Source organism: Gallus gallus, chromosome 13 (assembly GCF_016699485.2).
Source record: "Gallus gallus isolate bGalGal1 chromosome 13, bGalGal1.mat.broiler.GRCg7b, whole genome shotgun sequence".
In the NCBI taxonomy this organism is placed as follows: domain Eukaryota; kingdom Metazoa; phylum Chordata; class Aves; order Galliformes; family Phasianidae; genus Gallus; species Gallus gallus.
Window position 1 is genome coordinate 12877504 of NC_052544.1, and position 20010 is coordinate 12897513.

At 49.5% G+C, this 20010-nt stretch overlaps 1 protein-coding gene across 1 annotated transcript; it reads left to right on the forward strand.

The window, feature by feature from the left end:
* The first annotated feature begins 1570 nt into the window (after positions 1–1570).
* Positions 1571–19409, forward strand: CSF1R (colony stimulating factor 1 receptor). The gene is made up of 21 exons (NM_001321517.2): positions 1571–1745; positions 6123–6362; positions 7148–7432; positions 7961–8097; positions 8560–8719; positions 9224–9413; positions 10301–10416; positions 10685–10805; positions 11024–11205; positions 11734–11846; positions 13485–13611; positions 14092–14196; positions 14479–14589; positions 14862–15024; positions 15228–15325; positions 15471–15586; positions 16273–16395; positions 16514–16625; positions 16866–16965; positions 17621–17726; positions 18007–19409. The coding sequence occupies exons 1-21, from the start codon at positions 1679–1681 to the stop codon at positions 18136–18138; spliced, it is 2904 nt and encodes a 967-aa protein (NP_001308446.2). The 5' UTR covers positions 1571–1678; the 3' UTR covers positions 18139–19409.
* Positions 19410–20010: the final 601 nt, after the last annotated feature.

Consider the following 20010-nt stretch of genomic DNA (forward strand, 5'->3'; position numbering starts at 1 on the left):
GTCAGTTCTCTATGAGCTGGCATTTGTTCCTGGAAAAAAAAAAAAAAAAAGAAGAAGAAGAAGGAGGGAAACAAACATCCTTTTAAAAGCCCCTTTGGCTCAGAAGGAGGAAAGAATAATCAGGCAGATGTCTCCTGCAGCTCAACACAGGCCCCCAGCTCCGGGCAGGAGCCCCCCAGCACAGCACAGTGCTCTTTCTGAGCACTTCACGTTCTCTTTCTCCACAGCCTGCCAGGAGAAACCGCTGAGAGGAAGCCTTCCCTGGCCAAACACCGCTGTTTCTTCTCTCCGGGCTCCCTCGTGCTCTCCAGCCATCTCTCTCGCCAAAACCCAAAGCTTTCTCCATGCTCCCATGACTCTTAGTCACTTTCAGCACAGCCATGCTCTCACCTCTTGGCCCCAGCGCTGTGTCCTCCTGGCACCTCTCTGACTGCAGAGACCCCTGAGTCTGTTCTCTAATTTTTGGAGACAGGAGGACCTTCCTATGCTGTGCTACCCCGTGCTGTCAGGTGGTGGCCATCACTTCCCAACCCAACACTGCCACAAGCAGTTGCAAACTTGCAGTGCAGCAAGAGATTATCCAGTGCTAGAACTGAGCAAGGAGCACTGCGGGCCATCCCCCTTGACCAGGGAAAACAGCCTGCTGCCCTAACTGCCCCCCTAGAAAAGTCGCTTTGTTTCAATCCTACTCTCACTTGTTATTTGTTTGGACAGCCTGGGGGAGGGTTAACAAAGTGCCTAATTACCGGACCCAGCTGTCTGCCAGACCATTAATTAGGCAACAGCTTCAAAAAGCCTCCCCAGGAGCAACAACAGAAGGTTGTGGATGAGGAAGGATCCGTGTTTGCCTCTTGGTAAGATAGAGTAGCTGCATCCTCAGTTTGGGGCTGAGTGTGGAGGTGTCAGGTAGAGGGGTTAGCACCAGTCTGCCTGACCCAAAGTGAGGGGAAGGGGCTACTGGGTGGGACCCTAATGCTCCCCTTACTGGGGAGGGCAGTGCATGTGACCCTGCCTCAGCACAGCGCTGCTGTAGGGCTTGGGGAGAGCTCACGTGGCTACAGGAATCACTGCAATGAGGGTTGCAATTTTCCTTAAATTAATCTGTCATCTTTGCAGGTCTTCTCCCACCTGGGAGCTGCCCCCACCCTGAATCCTCTCTGTGGGATGTCTGCCATGTTCCTGTATGGGCACAAAGCTGGCAAGAGCCCCCAGGCCTGAGGTAGTGCTTATCCCGCTGAGGTAAAACAGAGCCTCCTGAGCGCCAGGCAAGAGGTCAAACTGCAGCTGTCCCAGGGGGTGTGGGCAGCCATGATAAGGGTTGTCCCCAAGTCCTGTGCCCTGGGGGTTGTTGTGGGGCTGGGCTCACTCAGCAGCACAGGGCCTGGAGCAGGTGATGGCCCTATGGCGGCGGGCGCTGTGGTACGCGGTGCCCAGCCCCACCTTGGCCGAGCGCGTTCGTCACTGGTGATGTTGCAAATCGTTTTCTTCTTTTCTTCTTCCCCTCCCATTTCAAAAACAAACACACAGACGCGCAGAAAAAAAAAGGAATTTCTTCACTTGTGGTCAACTCAGAAAGGAGAAGCTCCTGCTGAGGGAGTGCTGGGGATGGTGCTGTGAGGAGAGGCACTGCTGCTCACACGGATCCCTCAGACACATCCTCACCCTGCGTGGGGGCACCATGGGCCCCGGGGATGTTGGTCCTGGCCTGCTGCTGCTGCTGCTGACCACACCTGCTGTCTGGCACGGTAGGTCCAACAGCATCCCAAAGCCCTTTGGGGTTTCCATGTCTCTCTGGGGCAGCTTTGGGATGTGGTGAGGGCTTCTTGTGAGTGCTCCATGGCTGAGGTGGGGTGACGGCCACAGCTGGGCTGGGGAGAAGGTTTGGGCTAATGGCTGCTTGGCTCCTGGTTGCTTCTACCAAAAGCCTGTGTTGGGACAGGAAGGTCCCAGCCTCTGGAAGCTGTGGATCTGCATGCAGGCTCAAGGAGCATCAGGGTGGCAGAGAGCAGGCAAAGCAACGCGTCTGCTTCACAGCAAGGCCTTTTATAGCTGGCTGCTGTGCCAGAGAGAGGACAGTGGGACAGAAAGAGTGTGCTGAGTCTGTGACTCTGGAGTCCAGCAGTGCTGAGAGTTTACTCTTGGTTCCCTGCAGCACTGCCAAGGTATGTCCAAGTGGTACGGAGAGCGTAAGCAGAGAAAGAAGAGCATTGGCAGTAGGGAGACGGGAAAGGGAAATTTGCCCTGTTTTGAGTTTTGGAGTGGACTAGGAGGAAGATGAGACTGAGCAGAAAATGTTTTGAGGGAACTCTGAAATAACCCTTCACCCAAACTGAACAAGAGCTGGTGCTTGGTGTGCAGCTGGGAGAGTCAGGAATGTCAGCTATACTGGCACCTTCTATTGAACGCAGAGCTTAATTGAAGATATCTGGGGCTGCTATTGTCTGGTGGTGCTGGCACACATAAAAGGGCTGTAGAGCTGGGTGTTAGGGAAACAGACAACCAGAAGGGGAAGGTGGATGCGGCTGGTTTTTGAGGCCGAGAGGCGATAACCCATCAACCTCAAGAAAGAGTCACTAAACCTGTTCTGAGGTTTGCAGCCAAACACACAAAACTGTGGCTCTTCCTTTGTTTTCCTCTTGAGCTTGCTCCCCTCCTTGTGAGACCCACGTGGGAAAGTGGGCAGTGACCTGGGGGGGAAAGCATTTCTGATTAGAACAGACAAGCAGCGTTTCCCTCTGTGCGTTCATATTTTCAGCCCAGGAACCTTGTATCCCTCTAGCTGTTACACTGCATGGTGTTTCATATCAAGTCATGCAGTGCAGGCTTTTTCCTGGCCTGCTGCTCTGTAAGATGGGTTTTGAAGGCTGCAGAGTTACGTTACGAGTCTGGTTCGGGGAGTCTGGCCCAGGTTACTGAAGTGTTTCTTGCTTCAGACTTTTTCAGTCCCAAATGTAGAGGCAATTAATTTATTATGTGTGGGTTTTTTTGCTTGTTTGATTTTGTTTTTAGGTAATAGGGACTAGGTACTTCTGATGCATGTTGGTGAAAGATCATAACTATCTGTTAGGATGTCTCCAAAGGTTCCTTGAGGCACTGGGCAAAACGTCACCAGCTGTGACACCCTCATCAGGCGCTGTCTGCCACGGCAGTGTGTTAAGACACATTTGTCTGAATGCAATGGCTGTTGGCCATCTGCAGCATGCGAAGACTCTGTTCAAAACAGCAGCTTCAAGCTAGAGCCTGACTTCCTTCTCCTGCCCTTTGAATCACAAGTACATCTTCTGAGTATGTCCAAGGCTGATGTGGTGCAGCCACTGTGATCTGGGTTCTTGTTGGGGATAGGTCATGGGCTTAAATTCCAATTTTTAGGTCAAGTAGAGGAAGAATGTGAAAGCTGAGCAGCTTATATGTGTCGTCTTGGCCATCTGGAGAGATCTTCTTGGGGGTTTCTTTTGCTTTCTTGCTGTGGATAAATCTGAACCTCCTGAAGGAGAAGCCCCAGGCAGAGAGGTGTGTTGAGCATCCCCCCGCCCAGATATTCTAATTGATCCCAGGAAAGGTGTTCTCAGAGGTGAAGCTCTATCCTCCTCACTCCCATCACTAAGGGGAGAGCAAGAGGAGCTCTGGTCTAGCATAGGGCCCTTCCCAGGTCCTCAGACCCTCAGAAGCAGGCCAAAGTCCTGATAACTGGTCTCTGTGGTGGGATTCCTGAGCCTCTAGGTCCTCCACTCCACCTTCCTCATCCTTTCCAAAGCCTCAGCAGAGTAATGTAATGTTTTGGCTGGGGTAGGAGAGGCAAGGATGGAGCCCACAGCTGTAACTGGAGGTCATGGTTACACAACCTGTGGTAAAACCTTTGGCCAGCAGTTACCGACAGTGCTGCGGAAGCTGCTGAGGAGCAGCAGAGACATCCTCGGGCTTAGTGCAAGATTGCACAGTGGTCAGCAGGGAGCAAGCCTCCCCCAGCAGCTTTGCTTCCCCATTCTGGGAAAGGACACACTGATGTGACTTGTTCTCCATTGCACACAAAGGAACAGATGCTCTGGTGGCCTTCACCTGGCAGTGTCCTGCATTGATAGTCTGTCCCACCCATCCTCACTCCACTTTTGTGGCTGTTTGTGCCATTACTGGCTTCTTCACTGCACAGTGCAATGACAGCAAGGAAACTGCATAACCCAACTCTTGCTTTTGTCCTTCTACTGTGGTCCCTCCAAAGACCAGTTGCAATGTGGTCTTTCCCTGAGCCAGTCTAAAGTCAATCTCTGAGTTGCAGAGATTGGCTTCACCACCACACTGTGCTGAAGCCTGGGATGCAGAGAATAGGAGAGACACAAGTGTCCAGCGATGGTAAAAGCAGCAGGAATGTATCAAGCCTGGTGGAAAGCAAAGCTTAGCAAAGAGGGAGGAATGCACCTTAGGTAAGTGGAAAATGTGGCTTTGTAAAGGATTCTGGGATGGCTTTTTTTTCCACTTTAGGGATAAATGAGGCTTTTCCTGTTTCCATAGAAAGATAAAAGCATTGCACAAAAAAAAGGGGAGGAAAAAAAAGTCAAATATTCCATATTCCATGTCCTCTGTTTCTTCCTGCTGGGCCAGCAAGTTTGATTCAGGCCTTGTTTGGGTTTTCTCTGGGCCACTGCTTCATCATCACACAACAGCAAAGGGCTGAGTCCCATGCGATTGCCCCTTCTTTGCATGGAGGAAAGCATCAGCTCAAGACAGCTTAAATAATGCTCTTTGAGTTCTGGTGGATGGGCTTTGGCACTAAAGCCCTGAGCACAGCCGATAGGACACGCATTCATGCCTTGGACATCATCTTCCTCACCAAGGGAAAGCTGTAAGCGTGGGTGTGTGACGATAGGTGTGTACGTTTCTAGCTGTGTTACAGGAGGGTGTCCAAGACAGCACCAGAGAACGGTTGTGCTCATAAGCAGCCATCCCTTGCTCTCCTACATGTTTGGACAGTGAAGGGCCTGCAGTGCCCTCCTCTACCAAGAGCAGCGAACTAATAAACTGGGCAGCTATCTTTGCACTTATTATTTGAACCCTGGTGTGTATCCCTTTAAGATGTGAGGATGGGTTAGCAACTGGAAAGGAAAGCAGAAGTGGGAGAATAGCCCTGGAAAGGGGCCGGAGGGGGGTGAACAGCCCCCCGAGCACAGATAGCCATTTGCAATGTGTTTCCTGTCCTCCCCGAAGGGCTGGTGTGGGGGTGGCAGTACTGCTTCTTCCCCAGCCCTGCGGCACTGATTCATTTCTCACTTCCCCCCACCCTAAATATAGGAGGTGATTCAAAGAACTCGCTGATGTGGCAAAATGGGGAAAAAAAAAAATTCCCTCTGCCGCAAATGGCTGAAATGGGACCCTGGTTCCCCTTTGTTTGGCCAGTGGAGAAGCCATCTTCAAGGCAGTGATGGCATCAGAAATCCTGCTGGGTTGCAATGCCAGTGTCAGCACAGCCTGGCGTGCGTTGTGCATGAGGGCAGCCGCAGGCCTGTGTGAGGAGTTGGCTTTCCTGTCCCTCAGTTTCCCACCACCAAATATGAATTATAATGCTGACTCAGTCTATGATGTTTTGATGGTAGCTGGAAGGAAAATACATTGTTTGACTTCATGATAAGTCATAAGTAGGTGTACTTCAAAATCTACTCCTAAGCAACCAAAAAAATGCATGTGTTAACTGCTGCCCTACAACTTTCCAAGCCTTTCCATCTTATAGCACCAATGCAACACAAAGCCCCATCCATGGAGCTAAACTTCACCAGCTGATGCTATGGGCTAACCACGTTCATATCATAGCTCTAGCTCTGCCACAAAAGGAAAACAGCTACAGAAACAGGCAAAACCCAACAGGAACAATTTCTAGGCCAGCATTTGGCCTAATCTGCTCCAGATGATTGCTATTCCTCTCCCAGTGCTCCAAATGTTCGGTTGTGTGGTTTTCTTCCTTCCCCTGAAGTTTATTCCGTAGAGTACCAGGCCGTGATCTGGTAGGATGCATAATGATGTGAGCCAAAATGCCAGTCTGCATCCCAAGCTCAGCCTCAACACTGTGAACTCCAGCAGAGCATCCTAAAAAGGATCATTTTTTTTCATCCTCATGTTTTCTCTTTCCTTTGCAGGCTCAGCATCCCCTGTGATCAGCCCTGATATCTCTGCTCTGGTTGTCAATGTGAGTGATCCAGTCCTCCTGCGCTGCTCGGGAGAGTCAGAAGTTAAATGGTACCCTGAAAAGTTTGCCAACCATGCCAGCAGCACGCTCAGTATTCCCAGGACCACTCACAGAGACACAGGCACCTATAGGTGTGCTTACATCAACAGCAGCGACAAGGGTATTGCATCTGTGCATCTGTACGTGCGAGGTAACCATTCTTCATTCTTCCCATGTTCGCTGGCAGAATGGCCTCTTTTCAGGGAGCGTGGCCATTAGACAGCTTCTCTCTATATCTGTGGTCGTGTTAGTGTTTGGAGAGCAGTGCAGGCTCCTAGTGGGAGCAGCTGCCCACCCACAACCATATAAAACCCACGTAATATGGGGCCTGTGGCTGAAGCACCGCGGTACAGAGCACCTGTATCTCGTGTACACCTGTGAATGGCCTGGACCTCTTCCTCCTTCTACCTTGGCTTCCCTTAAAAAGCAGTGAGGAAAGCCTGTTTGGTGTTGTAACGCACAGTGAGATTTGGAAATCGGAGAACTGTATGGCTTCTACCTCCAGTGAGGAAGGATCACAGGAATCACCCTTACGGTGTGAGCCAAAGCTCCAATACGCCGTGGTATCTCCACCATTTGACTTCACCCCTTCCTTTGTATGGAGGTACTGTCCTGGATAGGGAAGCTGGAGGTCTAACAAATAAAAATAACACTGTTATGAAAAGTTGAATTAGGGCTAAGCATACTTCTCAGTCTCTCTTGCCTACATACAGTTGTGAGTTGCTTGCTCTGCTCTCCTCAAATGCCTTAGCTGGAATAGGGCTTGTCATGTGAGTTTTTAGAGGCTGAGTCAGGCAGGCGCTGAGCCAGGTTGCCCCAACACTGAACTCCCACTGGGCAGCAGAGCTGGATACTCGCCTTTGCTGGAACATCTCTCTCAGCTCAGTGCCTGCTTTTTCTGATCCTGTTCTCTGGTTTACCTCATCTCCTCCACAGATCCCAATAACGTGTGGTACGTCCCATACTTCCGGATCTCTGTGACCAAAGGTGGTAATGCTGAGTTCCCCTGCTTCATCACTGCCCCCGAGTATGGATCCAATGTGACTCTGATAAGGAATGATGGCTCTAAGCTCTCACCTGGAACCAACTATTCTTTCAGCCCTGAGAAGGGAATAACACTTTATCACGTGGAACACGAGCAGAAGGGCCAATACCAATGCCAAACAGTGGTAAATGGAAAAATAGAGAAGTCATCAAGAATAAGACTGATTGTGGTTGAAGGTAAAGGATTGGGGTTGCTGCTGTCCATGGGGGGACAGCAGTAGCTAAGTTAGTCACAGTAGATCATTAAGGAATAGTTCTTAGCCAGCAGCTGGAAAGACTTTCTGAACATGCAGTCTTTTGGAGGTGCATAAAGGAGGTATAATTCCACTGGCTTTTGGAAACTTGTCTCCGTTAGGTTTGCCTCTATGGGGTCTGCAGTGTTCAGCTTATCACAGGTACTGTCACAGAGTTCATTTATGTCTCTGATGTCCTAAAAGACCTCAGGCCCTGATGCTCAGGATGAAACTATGGCACAAGGATCCTTTACTTATAAACCACAGTGATGGCTGCAGCACTCTTCTTGACTTGTACTGCTTCTGGCAGACATGTACAGAAAGTGAGAATCTCAAGGGAAGGAGAAGGGCATGGGTAAAGAGATTGGAGAGAATGGAAAGGAGAAGGTGTCCAGGCCCTGGGGAGGCTCCAAAGTGCATGGTGCCAGTGAGCCAGCTGGTGGTGCATCTTTTCCTGTTTGTCTCTGTGTAGGACAAGAGAAGCCTGTACAGGTGATGGTGGACCCTGCAGACCATGTGCGAATCGTGGGTGAACCTTTCGAAGTCACTTGTGTAGTAACTGCTCCTTCCCATAAGTATGACATCAAATGGGTGACAGCAACAAACAGTGTAAGTTAAAGTGTGCAGCTTCGAGGGGTTATGGGACTTTTCTGGAAAGCAGGAGGCAGAAGGTAACAAGAATGCCTAGACTCAAGACCTTTCTGCAGAAAAGCCTAGAACTGCTTGCCCAAAGTAGCTATTCAAACAAGCCATATGAATCCAAAAATCCTTTCTTTGGGTGATATGGGGTCACACCATGTAAAGACAACTAGCAGCCAGAAGGTTGGACTGGGTGATCCTGTGGGTCTTTTCCAACCCTGGTGATCCTATGATTCTAAGGCTAACGATAGGTGTGGCCCTAACTGCCTCGAACACTTGGGTTTAATATGCCTCTTGGTCTCCATCTAGGAGACTTTTGGTGGTGGGGCACAGTAGCACAGAACGGAGGGTAGCAAGTGTTTTTATTATAAATATCATTCAGTTCCATCCTCTGAGCTTCCAAACAAGTGACTGGTGTTTCTTCCCTGACAGGTTAAGAGTAATGGAAAGCCTGACATATATGACGGGAACTACATCATCAATGACACCCTGTCAATTCCAGCAGTGACCATGGAAGACAGTGGGAAATACACTTGCATAGCTAACAATTCAGCAGGATTCAGGAATGCCTCCACAATGCTTCGGGTAGTAGGTAGGTACTTTCCCAGCAGACCACGAAGGTGTGGACTGAAGCATGCCTGGACTTGAGTAGTTGTTGCTTCTGCCCCAAAACAGGGAAATTTCAGGGCACCCTGTAGGCTTAGGTTTGTTGATGACCCGAAGTCACTGCATACCAGCTCAGGAAAGGGGCTTGTTCTGAGAGATTTCTGGGTGAGAAGCCAGGACTTCAGCTAAGGGGGCTTGTCTTATATAGTTAACGAGATATAGTTTTAGCCTCAGTATTTGTTAGGATAGTGTATAAAGCCCCTTACACAGGTAGAGCTTGATCCAAGCCATCATGACAAAGAAACAACTTCTTAAAAGTACTTCTCTGCCAACATGAGACGTGCAGTCTGTGTAATGCCTTATTCCCTCCTGCAGTCTCACAGCTGGGGCTGCTCCTTCCAATAACGGTCTATTTATAAAGCTGATGTAAGCTTGTTTCGGGTCTCTGTGGATGTGCCTGCTGATGGTCATGCTCTCCTCCATCCTGCAGAAAGAGGGTATGTGATCCTGACCCCAGTGCAAGCCACGAACCAAGAAGTTGCTGAAGGAGACAGTTTGAAACTCCAGGTCCATATTGAGGCATATCCAAAACTTCTACACTGGCACTGGGAGCACACGGACTCATTGAAGAACTCTGGGAGCAACAAACTCAATAGCGAAATGGTCCCTAAAAACAACTGGTATGTGCTGTCCCTCTTCTGTGCTGGCCATGGCATGTTTCCAAAAATGCTTTCAGTGTAAGACAGGTAGATCTCATGCTGCTGGCTGATAGAGAAGTCTGGTTTTAAAGAGGGGAACTGTTTTGCCTTTCTGACTTCTATTTCTGACGTTACTGGCAAACCACAGTGAGAAGGGCTGATCAGGTCAAGGAGGACGCCACCTCTGAGTAATTTGGCAGTTTTCTCTTTAAAAAACCTTTGTAGAAGTCACTGTTACATTTTGCAGTCTTTTTCAAGTTGGCACTCTTCTGCAAGAAGAATTAGGAGGGATGGGGACACAGCACAAACAGATGGATTCCCTCAGTGCTCCTCAGACCTGTTCCGTGCTTCATGGTCTGGAGAATATATATACCAAGAGGTACTATATGTCCCGTGTCAGGAGAAGACAGAAACGTTACTAGGAGGATACAGCCCCATATACAGGAGGACACAGTCATGCTCTTTCAAAGCCTGCAGCCAAACTGAGGAGTTTGGGCAATTCCCTTTTCATTTTCTTGGGATAACTCACTCTCTCGGATGCAGGAGGATCAGTGTCTCCTGGCTCTTCCAGCACAATGATTTAGATGTTAAACTCTTCTGAGAACTCACCCAGCCACAGCCATTCAGTAATACTGCACTTTGTGGCACAGTGCCTCTCATCCACCAAAGACCCTTACAGCAGCCTGGTAGGACCAGCTACTCCCTGCTTCCCCAGAGCAGCAAATAGGGTTAGCAGCACTAAGCTGGGAAGTGTTCACCCAGTCCAGGGCACAGGAAACAGCTGCATCTCGCTGAGCAAAGACCGTATGAGTGCCTGAGTTTCCTCAGCACAGCTTTCTTCATGGTATTTATTCTCTCTGTGGGAGCAGGTATAACAACACGCTCTTCCTGGATCATCTGGAAGGAGAAGAGAGAGGTCTCTATACGTTTTATGCTTTCAACAGTGAGACCAACTCATCAGTTACTTTCAGTGTATCTGTGAAATGTAAGTGCTTGGCGTTGCTCCTTCCTTAATGCTGCTTGCCCAAGGGCTGCTGCCCAACAGGCAGGGTGCAGGGCTGGTGGACCAGGGCACTTCCAGCCCAGTGCCCACAGGACACAGACATGCTGCTCCTGCGACCCAGCTCAAATCTCTGCATAACACGGGGGTTCCTGAAGTTCTGTTGTTCCGTACACGGACAGTAAATCAGATCACCAGGAATGCACTCTTCCTCTGGTCATAGCACTTGCTCTTTCTCTGCTTTCCCCAACAGCTCCTCCAAGGATAGGCGATGTCATGGTGTCGGCCAGTGACTCCAGTAAGCTCCTCTGCACGGCCATCGGCTACCCTGCCCCACACATTGAATGGTACCAGTGCCCCACTCACTCTGACAGGTAAGAACTACCTAGGACTGGGCTCCACAAAGCACCTCTAACTCTTCAGAGTGCACTTGCAGTGTTAGTGCTTGCTGAGCAGCACAATGTGGACTTGCCTACAGGCCATTTAGCCTAATTCCCAGCATCTCCTCTCTCGCCTGAGACAACCACCAACTCACTATGAGCAACTGCACTGCAGAGAAACACTCACTCTGTCCTGCTTTGCATCCCTACAGGTATGAGGACTATATCCTGCTTCTGAATGACTCCAGTCCCCATGTAGTGAACATACTACCTTTCCAAGAGGTGCAGGTGGAGAGCATCATCCCATTCCAAGATCTGGGGACCAATTTTACCTTCTGCTGTGTGGCTGTTAACAGCGAGGGGAGCACCTCTGACATCCTTCACTCAGTCTTTAGTAAGATACCAACTTGCAGCTTGGTGGAATGGGGGAGAATTTGGCTTTTGGTGCCTGTCTGCCTATATGGATTTCCCACAGCCTTGCAAAAAAAGGTGAAATAGATTCCATAGGCCCTCTATCATCACAGAAGCTGGGAGGCTTTGGTGCTTGCTACTCCTACAAGCCATGTGGGAATTGCTGGCTGGGGAGAGCCTGATGTCAAAGGCTGAGCTGTGCCGTGAGCCCCTTGTAACTGCAGGACGTAGGTACAGTGCTCAGCACAGCTAGCTGATTGATGCTCAGTCTCAGGAGCTGCATCTTTTGCTGAGTCTGTTCTTGCTGCTCTTGGTCTGTCTACATACATGCTGACCGGCTCCTGCTCTGCACCTGGTGCTGTGGAAATTGGAACATAGCAACCCTTTTGAGCGTCTCTAAGGCTACTGCTGGGTGGCACTGCATACAGGGGAAGCCTGAATGAACAGTCATTCAAAATACCCAGGGATCAAAACAGAAGTATTTACTTACCCCCATTTATTTCTCCTCCAGGAAGTGTCATGGCTCCCCCAAACCAACTCTTCAGTCCCATTCTCACCACCTGCATGTGCACATCGGTCTTGCTGCTCCTGCTGCTCCTCTTCCTCCTCTACAAGTACAACCAGGTCAGCCTCCCTGTTGCACAGCAAGGGTTGCAAGGCCTGCCCAGCCTCAGAGGCCACACTGCCTCAGTGGCAGCCACAGGCAAAGCCCATGCACCAAAACCAAAATCTGTGTTAGCACCTCTCCCACCTGGTTCCTCAGGCACATAGCCCAGAGTACCTCATGCCAGGCAGATGTGCTCATTCTGTGCTTCAGTTGCAGCTGGTTTTGCTCTGCTCACTCTGAGTATAAAGACCTAACTAGAGAAAAAGAAAAGTGGTTTGTTTGCAATCTGCATCTAAATGTTTCTCCCCCCTGCTTTACAAAAAGCTGCCTTTGTGAGGAAACAGGTTGATGTTAGAAGATGTTTGTCTCCAGGAAGACCAGCTCACTATTTTTATACAAGAACTTGCCCCATTTTCTCTGCAAGATTTATCTCCAGCATTGAATTTCTTCTCATAAACTGCACCAATCAATCGCCACTTCTGCTTCATGGGTGGGTGAAAATCTCCTGGTTTTCAGTTCTCCATTTGGCACTTTGCCTCTGACAGCCCACCAAGGCTGCAGGTTTTGCAGAGCTTTAGTGCTGATTGTCACAAGATCCAGCAGAGCCTCTCACAAACAAGCGCCCACAGTTTCTCAGGCAGAGCTGTCTCTGGGATGTGTAAGTGCAGCCCTGAAGAATAGCTCTTAGGAAGGCCCTGCAAGCCCAAGAGAAGCAGAACGTGTTTGTAAATAATATTATCTCAGATACGGGCCTCTTGAGCCATGGCTGGTTGTTGAGGTGCTAGATGAATTATGGAGCAGAAAGCAACAATGGCCACACTTAAGGTGCACCCCTCTCTGCAGTTATATGGCAGAAGAGGTGAGGAGAAGCACTTCAGCACACACCTCCCTGTAGCTGGGGCATGCCATCATGGTTCACTGTGGTCACGGTCACTCCACCCACACTTGGCTGTGCATGCCTTGATGGGCTTGAGACCACTGCTGCTGTTCAGGCGTGCATCTCCTTGTGTGAGCATAGGCTGCTCACAGTTTTTTATGCTGAGCTCTTTGCTGTGTTTCTGCCTCCAGGCTGAGTCCCCAGACCTCACAACATCCATGACAACACTCAGCACAAGCTGGCCAAAGCTGCTTCCAGCAGGCGCTGGCGCTGTTTCTCCCTGTCCTCATCCAGTTACTTCTGCCATGAGATCTGTGGAGAAGAGAAGAAATTCTTAGTGCAGTTTCCCCATTTTTTTTTTTCTTTCCCTAGAAGGGAAGCAGGGCTGGGCCAGCTCCACTGTTCTGCTGTGCTCAGCTGCCCAGAGTACTGAGGAAGGAGGCACAGTGGGGACAACTGCCTCTGGCACCATCTGGGCACTGTTTAACTACACTCTGGTGGGACGTGGTCCCAGCTTTGCTGTGCCAAGTCATGTCTACAGTGACAGAGGCAAGAAGGCCTCCCTCTGCCATGGGTGAGGACTGGGAGGGACTTTGTTTGGACCAGACTGTCCAAACTGAACATCTCTCACTCGAGGCAAGATATATTTGCTGCAGTTAAGCCCAAGTCTTCTCACTGTGACTACAGAGTGAGAATCAGAGCACTTGCTGAGAGAGGGTAACTCTCAGAACTCTCAGGACTCAAGCAGCAATGGCTAACTGGAGTCTCTTCCCTACAGAAACCTAAGTACCAGGTGCGGTGGAAGATCATTGAGGCCTGTGAGGGGAATAACTACATCTTTATCGATCCCACTCAGCTGCCATACAACGAGAAATGGGAGTTTCCCAGGAATAACCTCCAGTTTGGTAAGAAACCTTCCCTGCTGCTTTCCTGGTGGCATGAAGCTTGCCACAGAGCTGAAATACTCCAAAGAGCAAAGTCAGAGCAAATGGGCAGCATCCGAAGCTGAATCCAGACATGGCAGCAACATCCTCAACCAGGCTTTGCCGCCTTCTTCTACACAGTGTGCAAAACTCTAGAGTGCAACCTCCCTCCAACCCTCTGTCACTGTAAAGAAGATTGAGAGGATCATGTTCCTCCTCAAGCATCTGGGGTCATCCCTTGACACGTACAGCTTGTGAGCCCATGTTTGGTCTTGGCCTCTTTCATAACATCTTTGCTCACTGCAGAGTTCCCCCATAGATGCTCACCACCTTCTGACTAAGAGTTACTCATCTGTCATCTTGTCTGGGCTCAGCAGGAATCCCTACCTGGCTGTGTGCAGGACAAGTGCTCAGTGTCTTTTTAGAAAGCATCTTTCAAGTACATTTCTTTTCCCCCTCCAGGAAAAACTCTTGGAGCTGGAGCCTTTGGAAAGGTGGTAGAAGCCACTGCTTTTGGACTGGGAAAAGAAGATTCAGTCCTCAAAGTGGCTGTGAAGATGCTGAAATGTAAGCCTGGGCCAACCTGCAAAGGCTGAAATCCCCCCTCATTCCTTTGGGCTGGATGTAGTGTGTGTTCACCAGGCTGGGTGTTTAGATGTTCCTGTGCTAAGTGCTAGGTGCTAGACTTGTGCTGGTGCCATTATTTGTGGGCACATGGCCAGAGGCACAGGCAGAGGGCTTGGTTCCTCTCCGCTTGTCTCCTCTTGTTCCATCCATCTATACCCTTGTTATCCCCATCATCTCTTTGTTGTCCTTCCCTGACTCCTTCATATTATCCTCATCTTGCAGCAACGGCAGACACAGACGAGCAGGAGGCTCTCATGTCTGAGCTGAAGATCATGAGTCATTTGGGGCACCACGCGAACATTGTTAACCTGCTGGGAGCGTGTACCTATGGAGGTAGGATCCTATAAACCTGCTTCCCCCAGCAGAACCCTCTCGTGGCCTGCTTCTCCAAGGCTGTTATTGGAGCAATTTGATGATTCAGATGGCTTTTTTTTATGATCCTATCAGTTTGCAAGGATTTGTGGGCTGGCTATTTCCAGCCATGCTCATGTGCTGCTTGGGTTCTGCTGCTCCTCCTCCTTCCATGCCCCAGCTATTTCCAGGGACTGGTTTCCTTTGGACAGGTTACACTAAAATCGCTTAACAAACTCCTGCCTCTCTCCCAGGCCCAATTCTTGTCATCACCGAGTACTGTCGCTATGGAGATCTGCTGAATTTCCTGCGGAAGAAGGCTGAATACATAATTATCCAGGACTCAGCTCTGGACACCTCTTTGGACAGCACTGCTGATTACAAGAACATTGACCTGGAGAAAAAATACATCCGCAGGTGAGAGCAGCACTGTGGTGGCCAGAGGGCTGAGCACCAAAGGGTATGCTGGGGAGAGATGAATGCCAAAGATCAGGAACTTGCAGATGGGTGCAAAAGTAGATATGGATGTGGTTTCTGCACTCAGTGGACATGGAGAAGGGCAGAAGGTGCTGCCAGGAGGCTGCTGACAGCCTGCCTCTCTCTGTTGCTCTCTGACTCAGTGACAGTGGCTTTGCGAGCCAGGGTTTGGAAACTTATGTTGAAATGAGGCCCATATCATCATCATCTTCGGTGTCATCGGATTCTGCGCAATCCAGGGGTGAGTTGAAGGTCCATTCTTGTGTTTGCATCATTTCTTCAGGCTGACCATCTGGTCTGACTTAGTTCTATGGAACTGGGATACAACATGGCTTGCGCTACTTACCATCTTCGCAGCAGTCCTCAAGCTTCTGTTTGAATTTCAGGGAAAAGCTCGGAAGAAGATGAAACCAGAGAGGACCTCCAGCCCCTTAACCTCTCTGACCTGCTCCAGTTCTCCAGCCAGGTGGCACAGGGCATGGCATTCCTTGCATCAAAGAACGTGAGTGCCTAAGAGGACCACTGCACCCCAGCGGGCAGCACCACTCCACCAGCAGCAGCCAGCTGTCCTGTCTGCTCAAGGCTTGGGAGGTTTTCAGATGGGGTAGTCAAACCCAACTGTGCTGCTGGAAGTGGGCCTCTCTCCACCTTCTGGGTTCACACGTGCTGGGCTTCGGTGCCCAGTGTTTCCCTTGGAGCTTGGGATTCAGACAGGCCATCGCAGCAGGACAGTTATGGGGGCACCCAGGGCTGTGCATCATGCTAGTCTGCCTCATTGTTTTCTGCGCAGCTTTTACATGAGGTCAGGAACCTTGATGCAGAGCTTTCTGGCACTGGCAGCTTCCTGCTGCCCCAGGGACAAGGAACTGAAAGTGGCTGTTGAGCTGTCTCAGTAGCAGAGGGCAATTGTATAATGGCTTCACATGGGACACTGTGAGCAGCCCCTGCTCCTGACATTTGCCCCCACGGGGGAGTTGAAGGCTCATCACTAATACAACTGATAATGCCACAGTGTTTTAGCACTGCAATTGGAGCAGTTGAAAGGAGAGAGCCTATACTCCTATGCATGACAGTGCCTTTTCCAAGAGCTTTTCGAGCAGCACATGTTGTACTTTGGGATTCGTTATGGTGACATTCCGAGGCTTTAGGGACATCAGTGGGGTCTCAGTTATGCTCTCTTCTCCCCAGTGCATCCATCGTGACTTAGCAGCCAGGAATGTGCTCGTATCAGATGGACGGGTAGCCAAGATTTGTGACTTCGGCCTGGCCCGTGACATCATGAATGACTCAAACTACGTTGTAAAAGGCAATGTAAGTAATTGGAGTGAGGACTGGGGAAGGTACAAGGCTGAGGTGCAGCCAGAGCACGGACAGGGTGCAGCATAAGCTGCCTGCTTGTCCCAGGCTGCAGGGCTCTCTCCTCTTCCAGGCCCGCCTACCCGTGAAGTGGATGGCCCCAGAGAGCATCTTCGACTGTGTTTATACAGTGCAGAGTGATGTGTGGTCCTACGGCATTCTTCTCTGGGAGATCTTTTCCCTTGGTAAGGAAGAGGGAACCTTGCAACCCTCTCTTGTTTTGCATGGCTTACCAACACTTTAATGTCTGCAGAAAAGGTTCCAAGAAAGGAAGGAGGTGGGAAAAATCTAGTATATATCAGGGCTATAAAACACTGTTTCCTGTGGGACCATTAGAAGTATTGGTACTGGAAGATTTGCTCTAACTCAGAGCTCCAAGTGGCATTGGCTCCAAACTGCCTCTGATCTGAGTGCTCCCATCACAGGTAAAAGTCCCTATCCTGGCATGGCGGTGAACAGCAAGTTCTACAGCATGGTGAAGAGGGGCTACCAGATGGCCAGGCCTGACTTTGCTCCCTTGGAAATGTGAGTGGTGCACTGAGATGCGCAGCAGGTGGAAGGGAAACTGGAGGTGCTTCATGTGGTTTAGGTGATGGAGATGACACAGGGACATCAGTCAAAGGTCTGTGGGCTGCTCCCAGGCAAGCTCTGGGTTGGGCATGTGAGGTTCAGGGTTTCTCCAGGCTCACACAGGAAAGCAGGAACCAGGGCAGTCAACTATGATGCTCTGCCCAGCATCCCCTGCTTCCAGCCAGGAAGGTGGGAGAGCTCACATTATCTGTATGTTCCTAAACGTAGCAGTTTTGTTTTTTTTTTTTCCTTTTTCTGTCAGCTACTTCTAACTCTACAGATGTGAAGAGAAGCCTGAGTAACTTACAGGAAGGAATGAGTTTAAGCTGAAGTACCAAGCATAAAGCCTCTTGCAGATAGATGTGGGGACACAAGATGTTTGCTCTATCTGCTCCTGGGCTCTCATTTCCCTGGGGCACTGCGCTTACACGAGCCACGAGTCTGATAGACAGGAAAATAGAGAGGAGGGGCTGCTCAGGACCTCGGGACTGTGTGCACAAATACAAAGTGAATCACCCTGCTGTGCTGCTGCAAAAAAACAGGGGTGCAGACTCCGCAGCAGCTTCGCAGAAGTACAGCATGACAACTCTGTCCCTCTTTGGCTTTGCAGGTATAGCATCATGCAGGCATGCTGGAGCCTGGAGCCCACACAGAGACCTACCTTTGATCAGATCTGCTGCTTTATTCAGAAAGAACTGGATTTGCATAAGGAACAGGTAAGAACCTTTGGAGAGGAGAAAGCACATCTCCCTCCTCCTTTCTCCCTACATCAGCATAGCTTCTGGGCAGTTTTCCTGGTGCTATCCCCTACCTTTAACTGATGGGAACAGTTCAGTATCTGTAGAATTGGAGAGAGGTATCCAGATGGTGAAGAGCAACAAAAGCAGGCTAGGCACAGAGATATAGTTACTTAGCAGCAACCTCCATGGGCAGCAGCACAAGAGCAAATACTGAGCAGCCTGAAATATGCCTTTTTTTTTCCTTCCTGCTTTTAAGGACTATACAAACCTCCCATCCACTGCTGAGGAAGACAGTGGCTGTGATACCTCTGGCTGCTGTGAGGAGTCCTGTGAACAAGAGGAGAGCGGGCAGCCCCTTCTCAAAGGCAACAACTATCAGTTCTGTTAGCTGGTGCCATTGCCCTGGGGTGGATCCTTGTCCTTCTCTCTCTGCAGAGTGCATGATTCTGCATGGATGCCTTCAGCTTTGGCTCTCCTCTCTGTGCTTTCTGAAGTATGAGAGTATGAACATCACTGACTCCCTCACTGAAAGGACAGTGCTGGAGTGACTCAAAACCAACACTCACCATGGGGGTCCTAAAAGCCTTATCTCCATCTCCACAGGGTGCAGAGGTTCCATCACCTCCTGCTCCTGCCCCCAGCACCCCTAAAGGGGACTGCGAGGTGGTTTTGGTTGTTTTTTAATACTAGTTGCAGCCAAGTAGGATATTTCCAAAAGTCACTCACATGACTGAACCTTGTTTTCTAAGTACCTCTTGAAACGAGTCCTGAAGTGGGAACTGCCCTCCCCTACCCAAAGCAGCCCTCTCCCTTGGTGGTCCTGCTCTCTTCCCTTTGTCAGACTGACTCTGGATGTTGCAGAATGAGTGGTTAGAGATAGATCAAGTCTCCACTAAGCATTAAAGATGCGTTTGCTTCTAGATTTCCTCATGTGATCTACCTCTCTGCAGCTGGTGCTTCTGCAGGGATTGGTGGGTGAAGTGTAGCAAGGAGCCAAGCCCAGGGCTCTGTGAACCTGCACATGCCCCAAGAACAGGAGAGGGGCAGTTATTTCTCAGGCAAGACAAAAGAGGTGAGAAGTGCTCTTCCACACGAGCACTGAACACAATCCCAATCTAGGCAAGAATGGCAGCTTAAACAGACCTGGAAGTACTCAACATAACACATCTTACAAAACTTTTGCATTATTAAACATGTAGCAATTCACTGCCGCCTTCTTGATTACAGGCACTCTCTTGTATATATTTTCTTGAATGTACTTTAATAATACAGCTGAAATAATTTTTTTCCTATAAGCTAGGGCCTAATGCCCTTCAATATTTTTCCTCATCTCATTTTTGTTCAGGGTTACTAATGCCCTAGCCATGTGCTCCTCTGTAGCTATCAGAAGTAGCTAACAAATCTTAGCTTTACCTGAATTGGGTGGTAAAGGATCAGCATTACAGGCACGAGCACTGACATGGCTTAGGGAAATGGCAGCAAGACAAACCTACTGTGTGACAGCCTTCATCAGACCGTTATGTTGTGGGCCACTTCTGATTGTATTAAACCTGTTTTTGTGCTAACACACCAAGTGATTCATTTCTCCTTACTAAATAAAAAGCTAATGTTATTTCCATCTGTCAACATTATGAAGAATAAAGTGTTAAGTAAGTCTTCCCCAGGGCTTTAAGGACTGTTCTTAGGGTGAATGGATCAGAGCATGCGTAAGAAACCCACTGTCCTCTCATACCCTGCAGCTCTGCTTCAGTCCATCACACGCAATTCTCATTATCAGTTCCCAAAACCATTCAGTCTTGTGTAATAAGAGAGGAAAAAAAGCACATGAAAAGCAAGGCCTTAAATTGCTTTACTCTGAATGGCCTGTCTGTTACTCAATAAAATGAAGTCACTGTCACCTACTGCAGAAAGTCATCAGGGAACTGCAGAAGGAGAGCAGGGTGACCAGGGGAGCTGGACATCTCATTCTCATAGACCTGCTATTGCTCCACATCCCTTGTTAATTCCATCTGAACTCTGCTGAGCCTGGAGATGAAACAATAGATTTAGATCATTTTTGCAAACTGAAAATGTAGCTTGGAATGTCTCTCAGGATATCTGGGCCAGAGAAACACTGACAGTACTGAGAAGCCTCTTAAAAATACATATATACACTCACTGAAAACCCTAGGAGTTATACAGGGGCCACAATAATTTCTTGAGCTGTTCTTCTCTTACCACACTGCTTCTGAGAATACCAGGCTTTCTGCCTGTGCAGGCT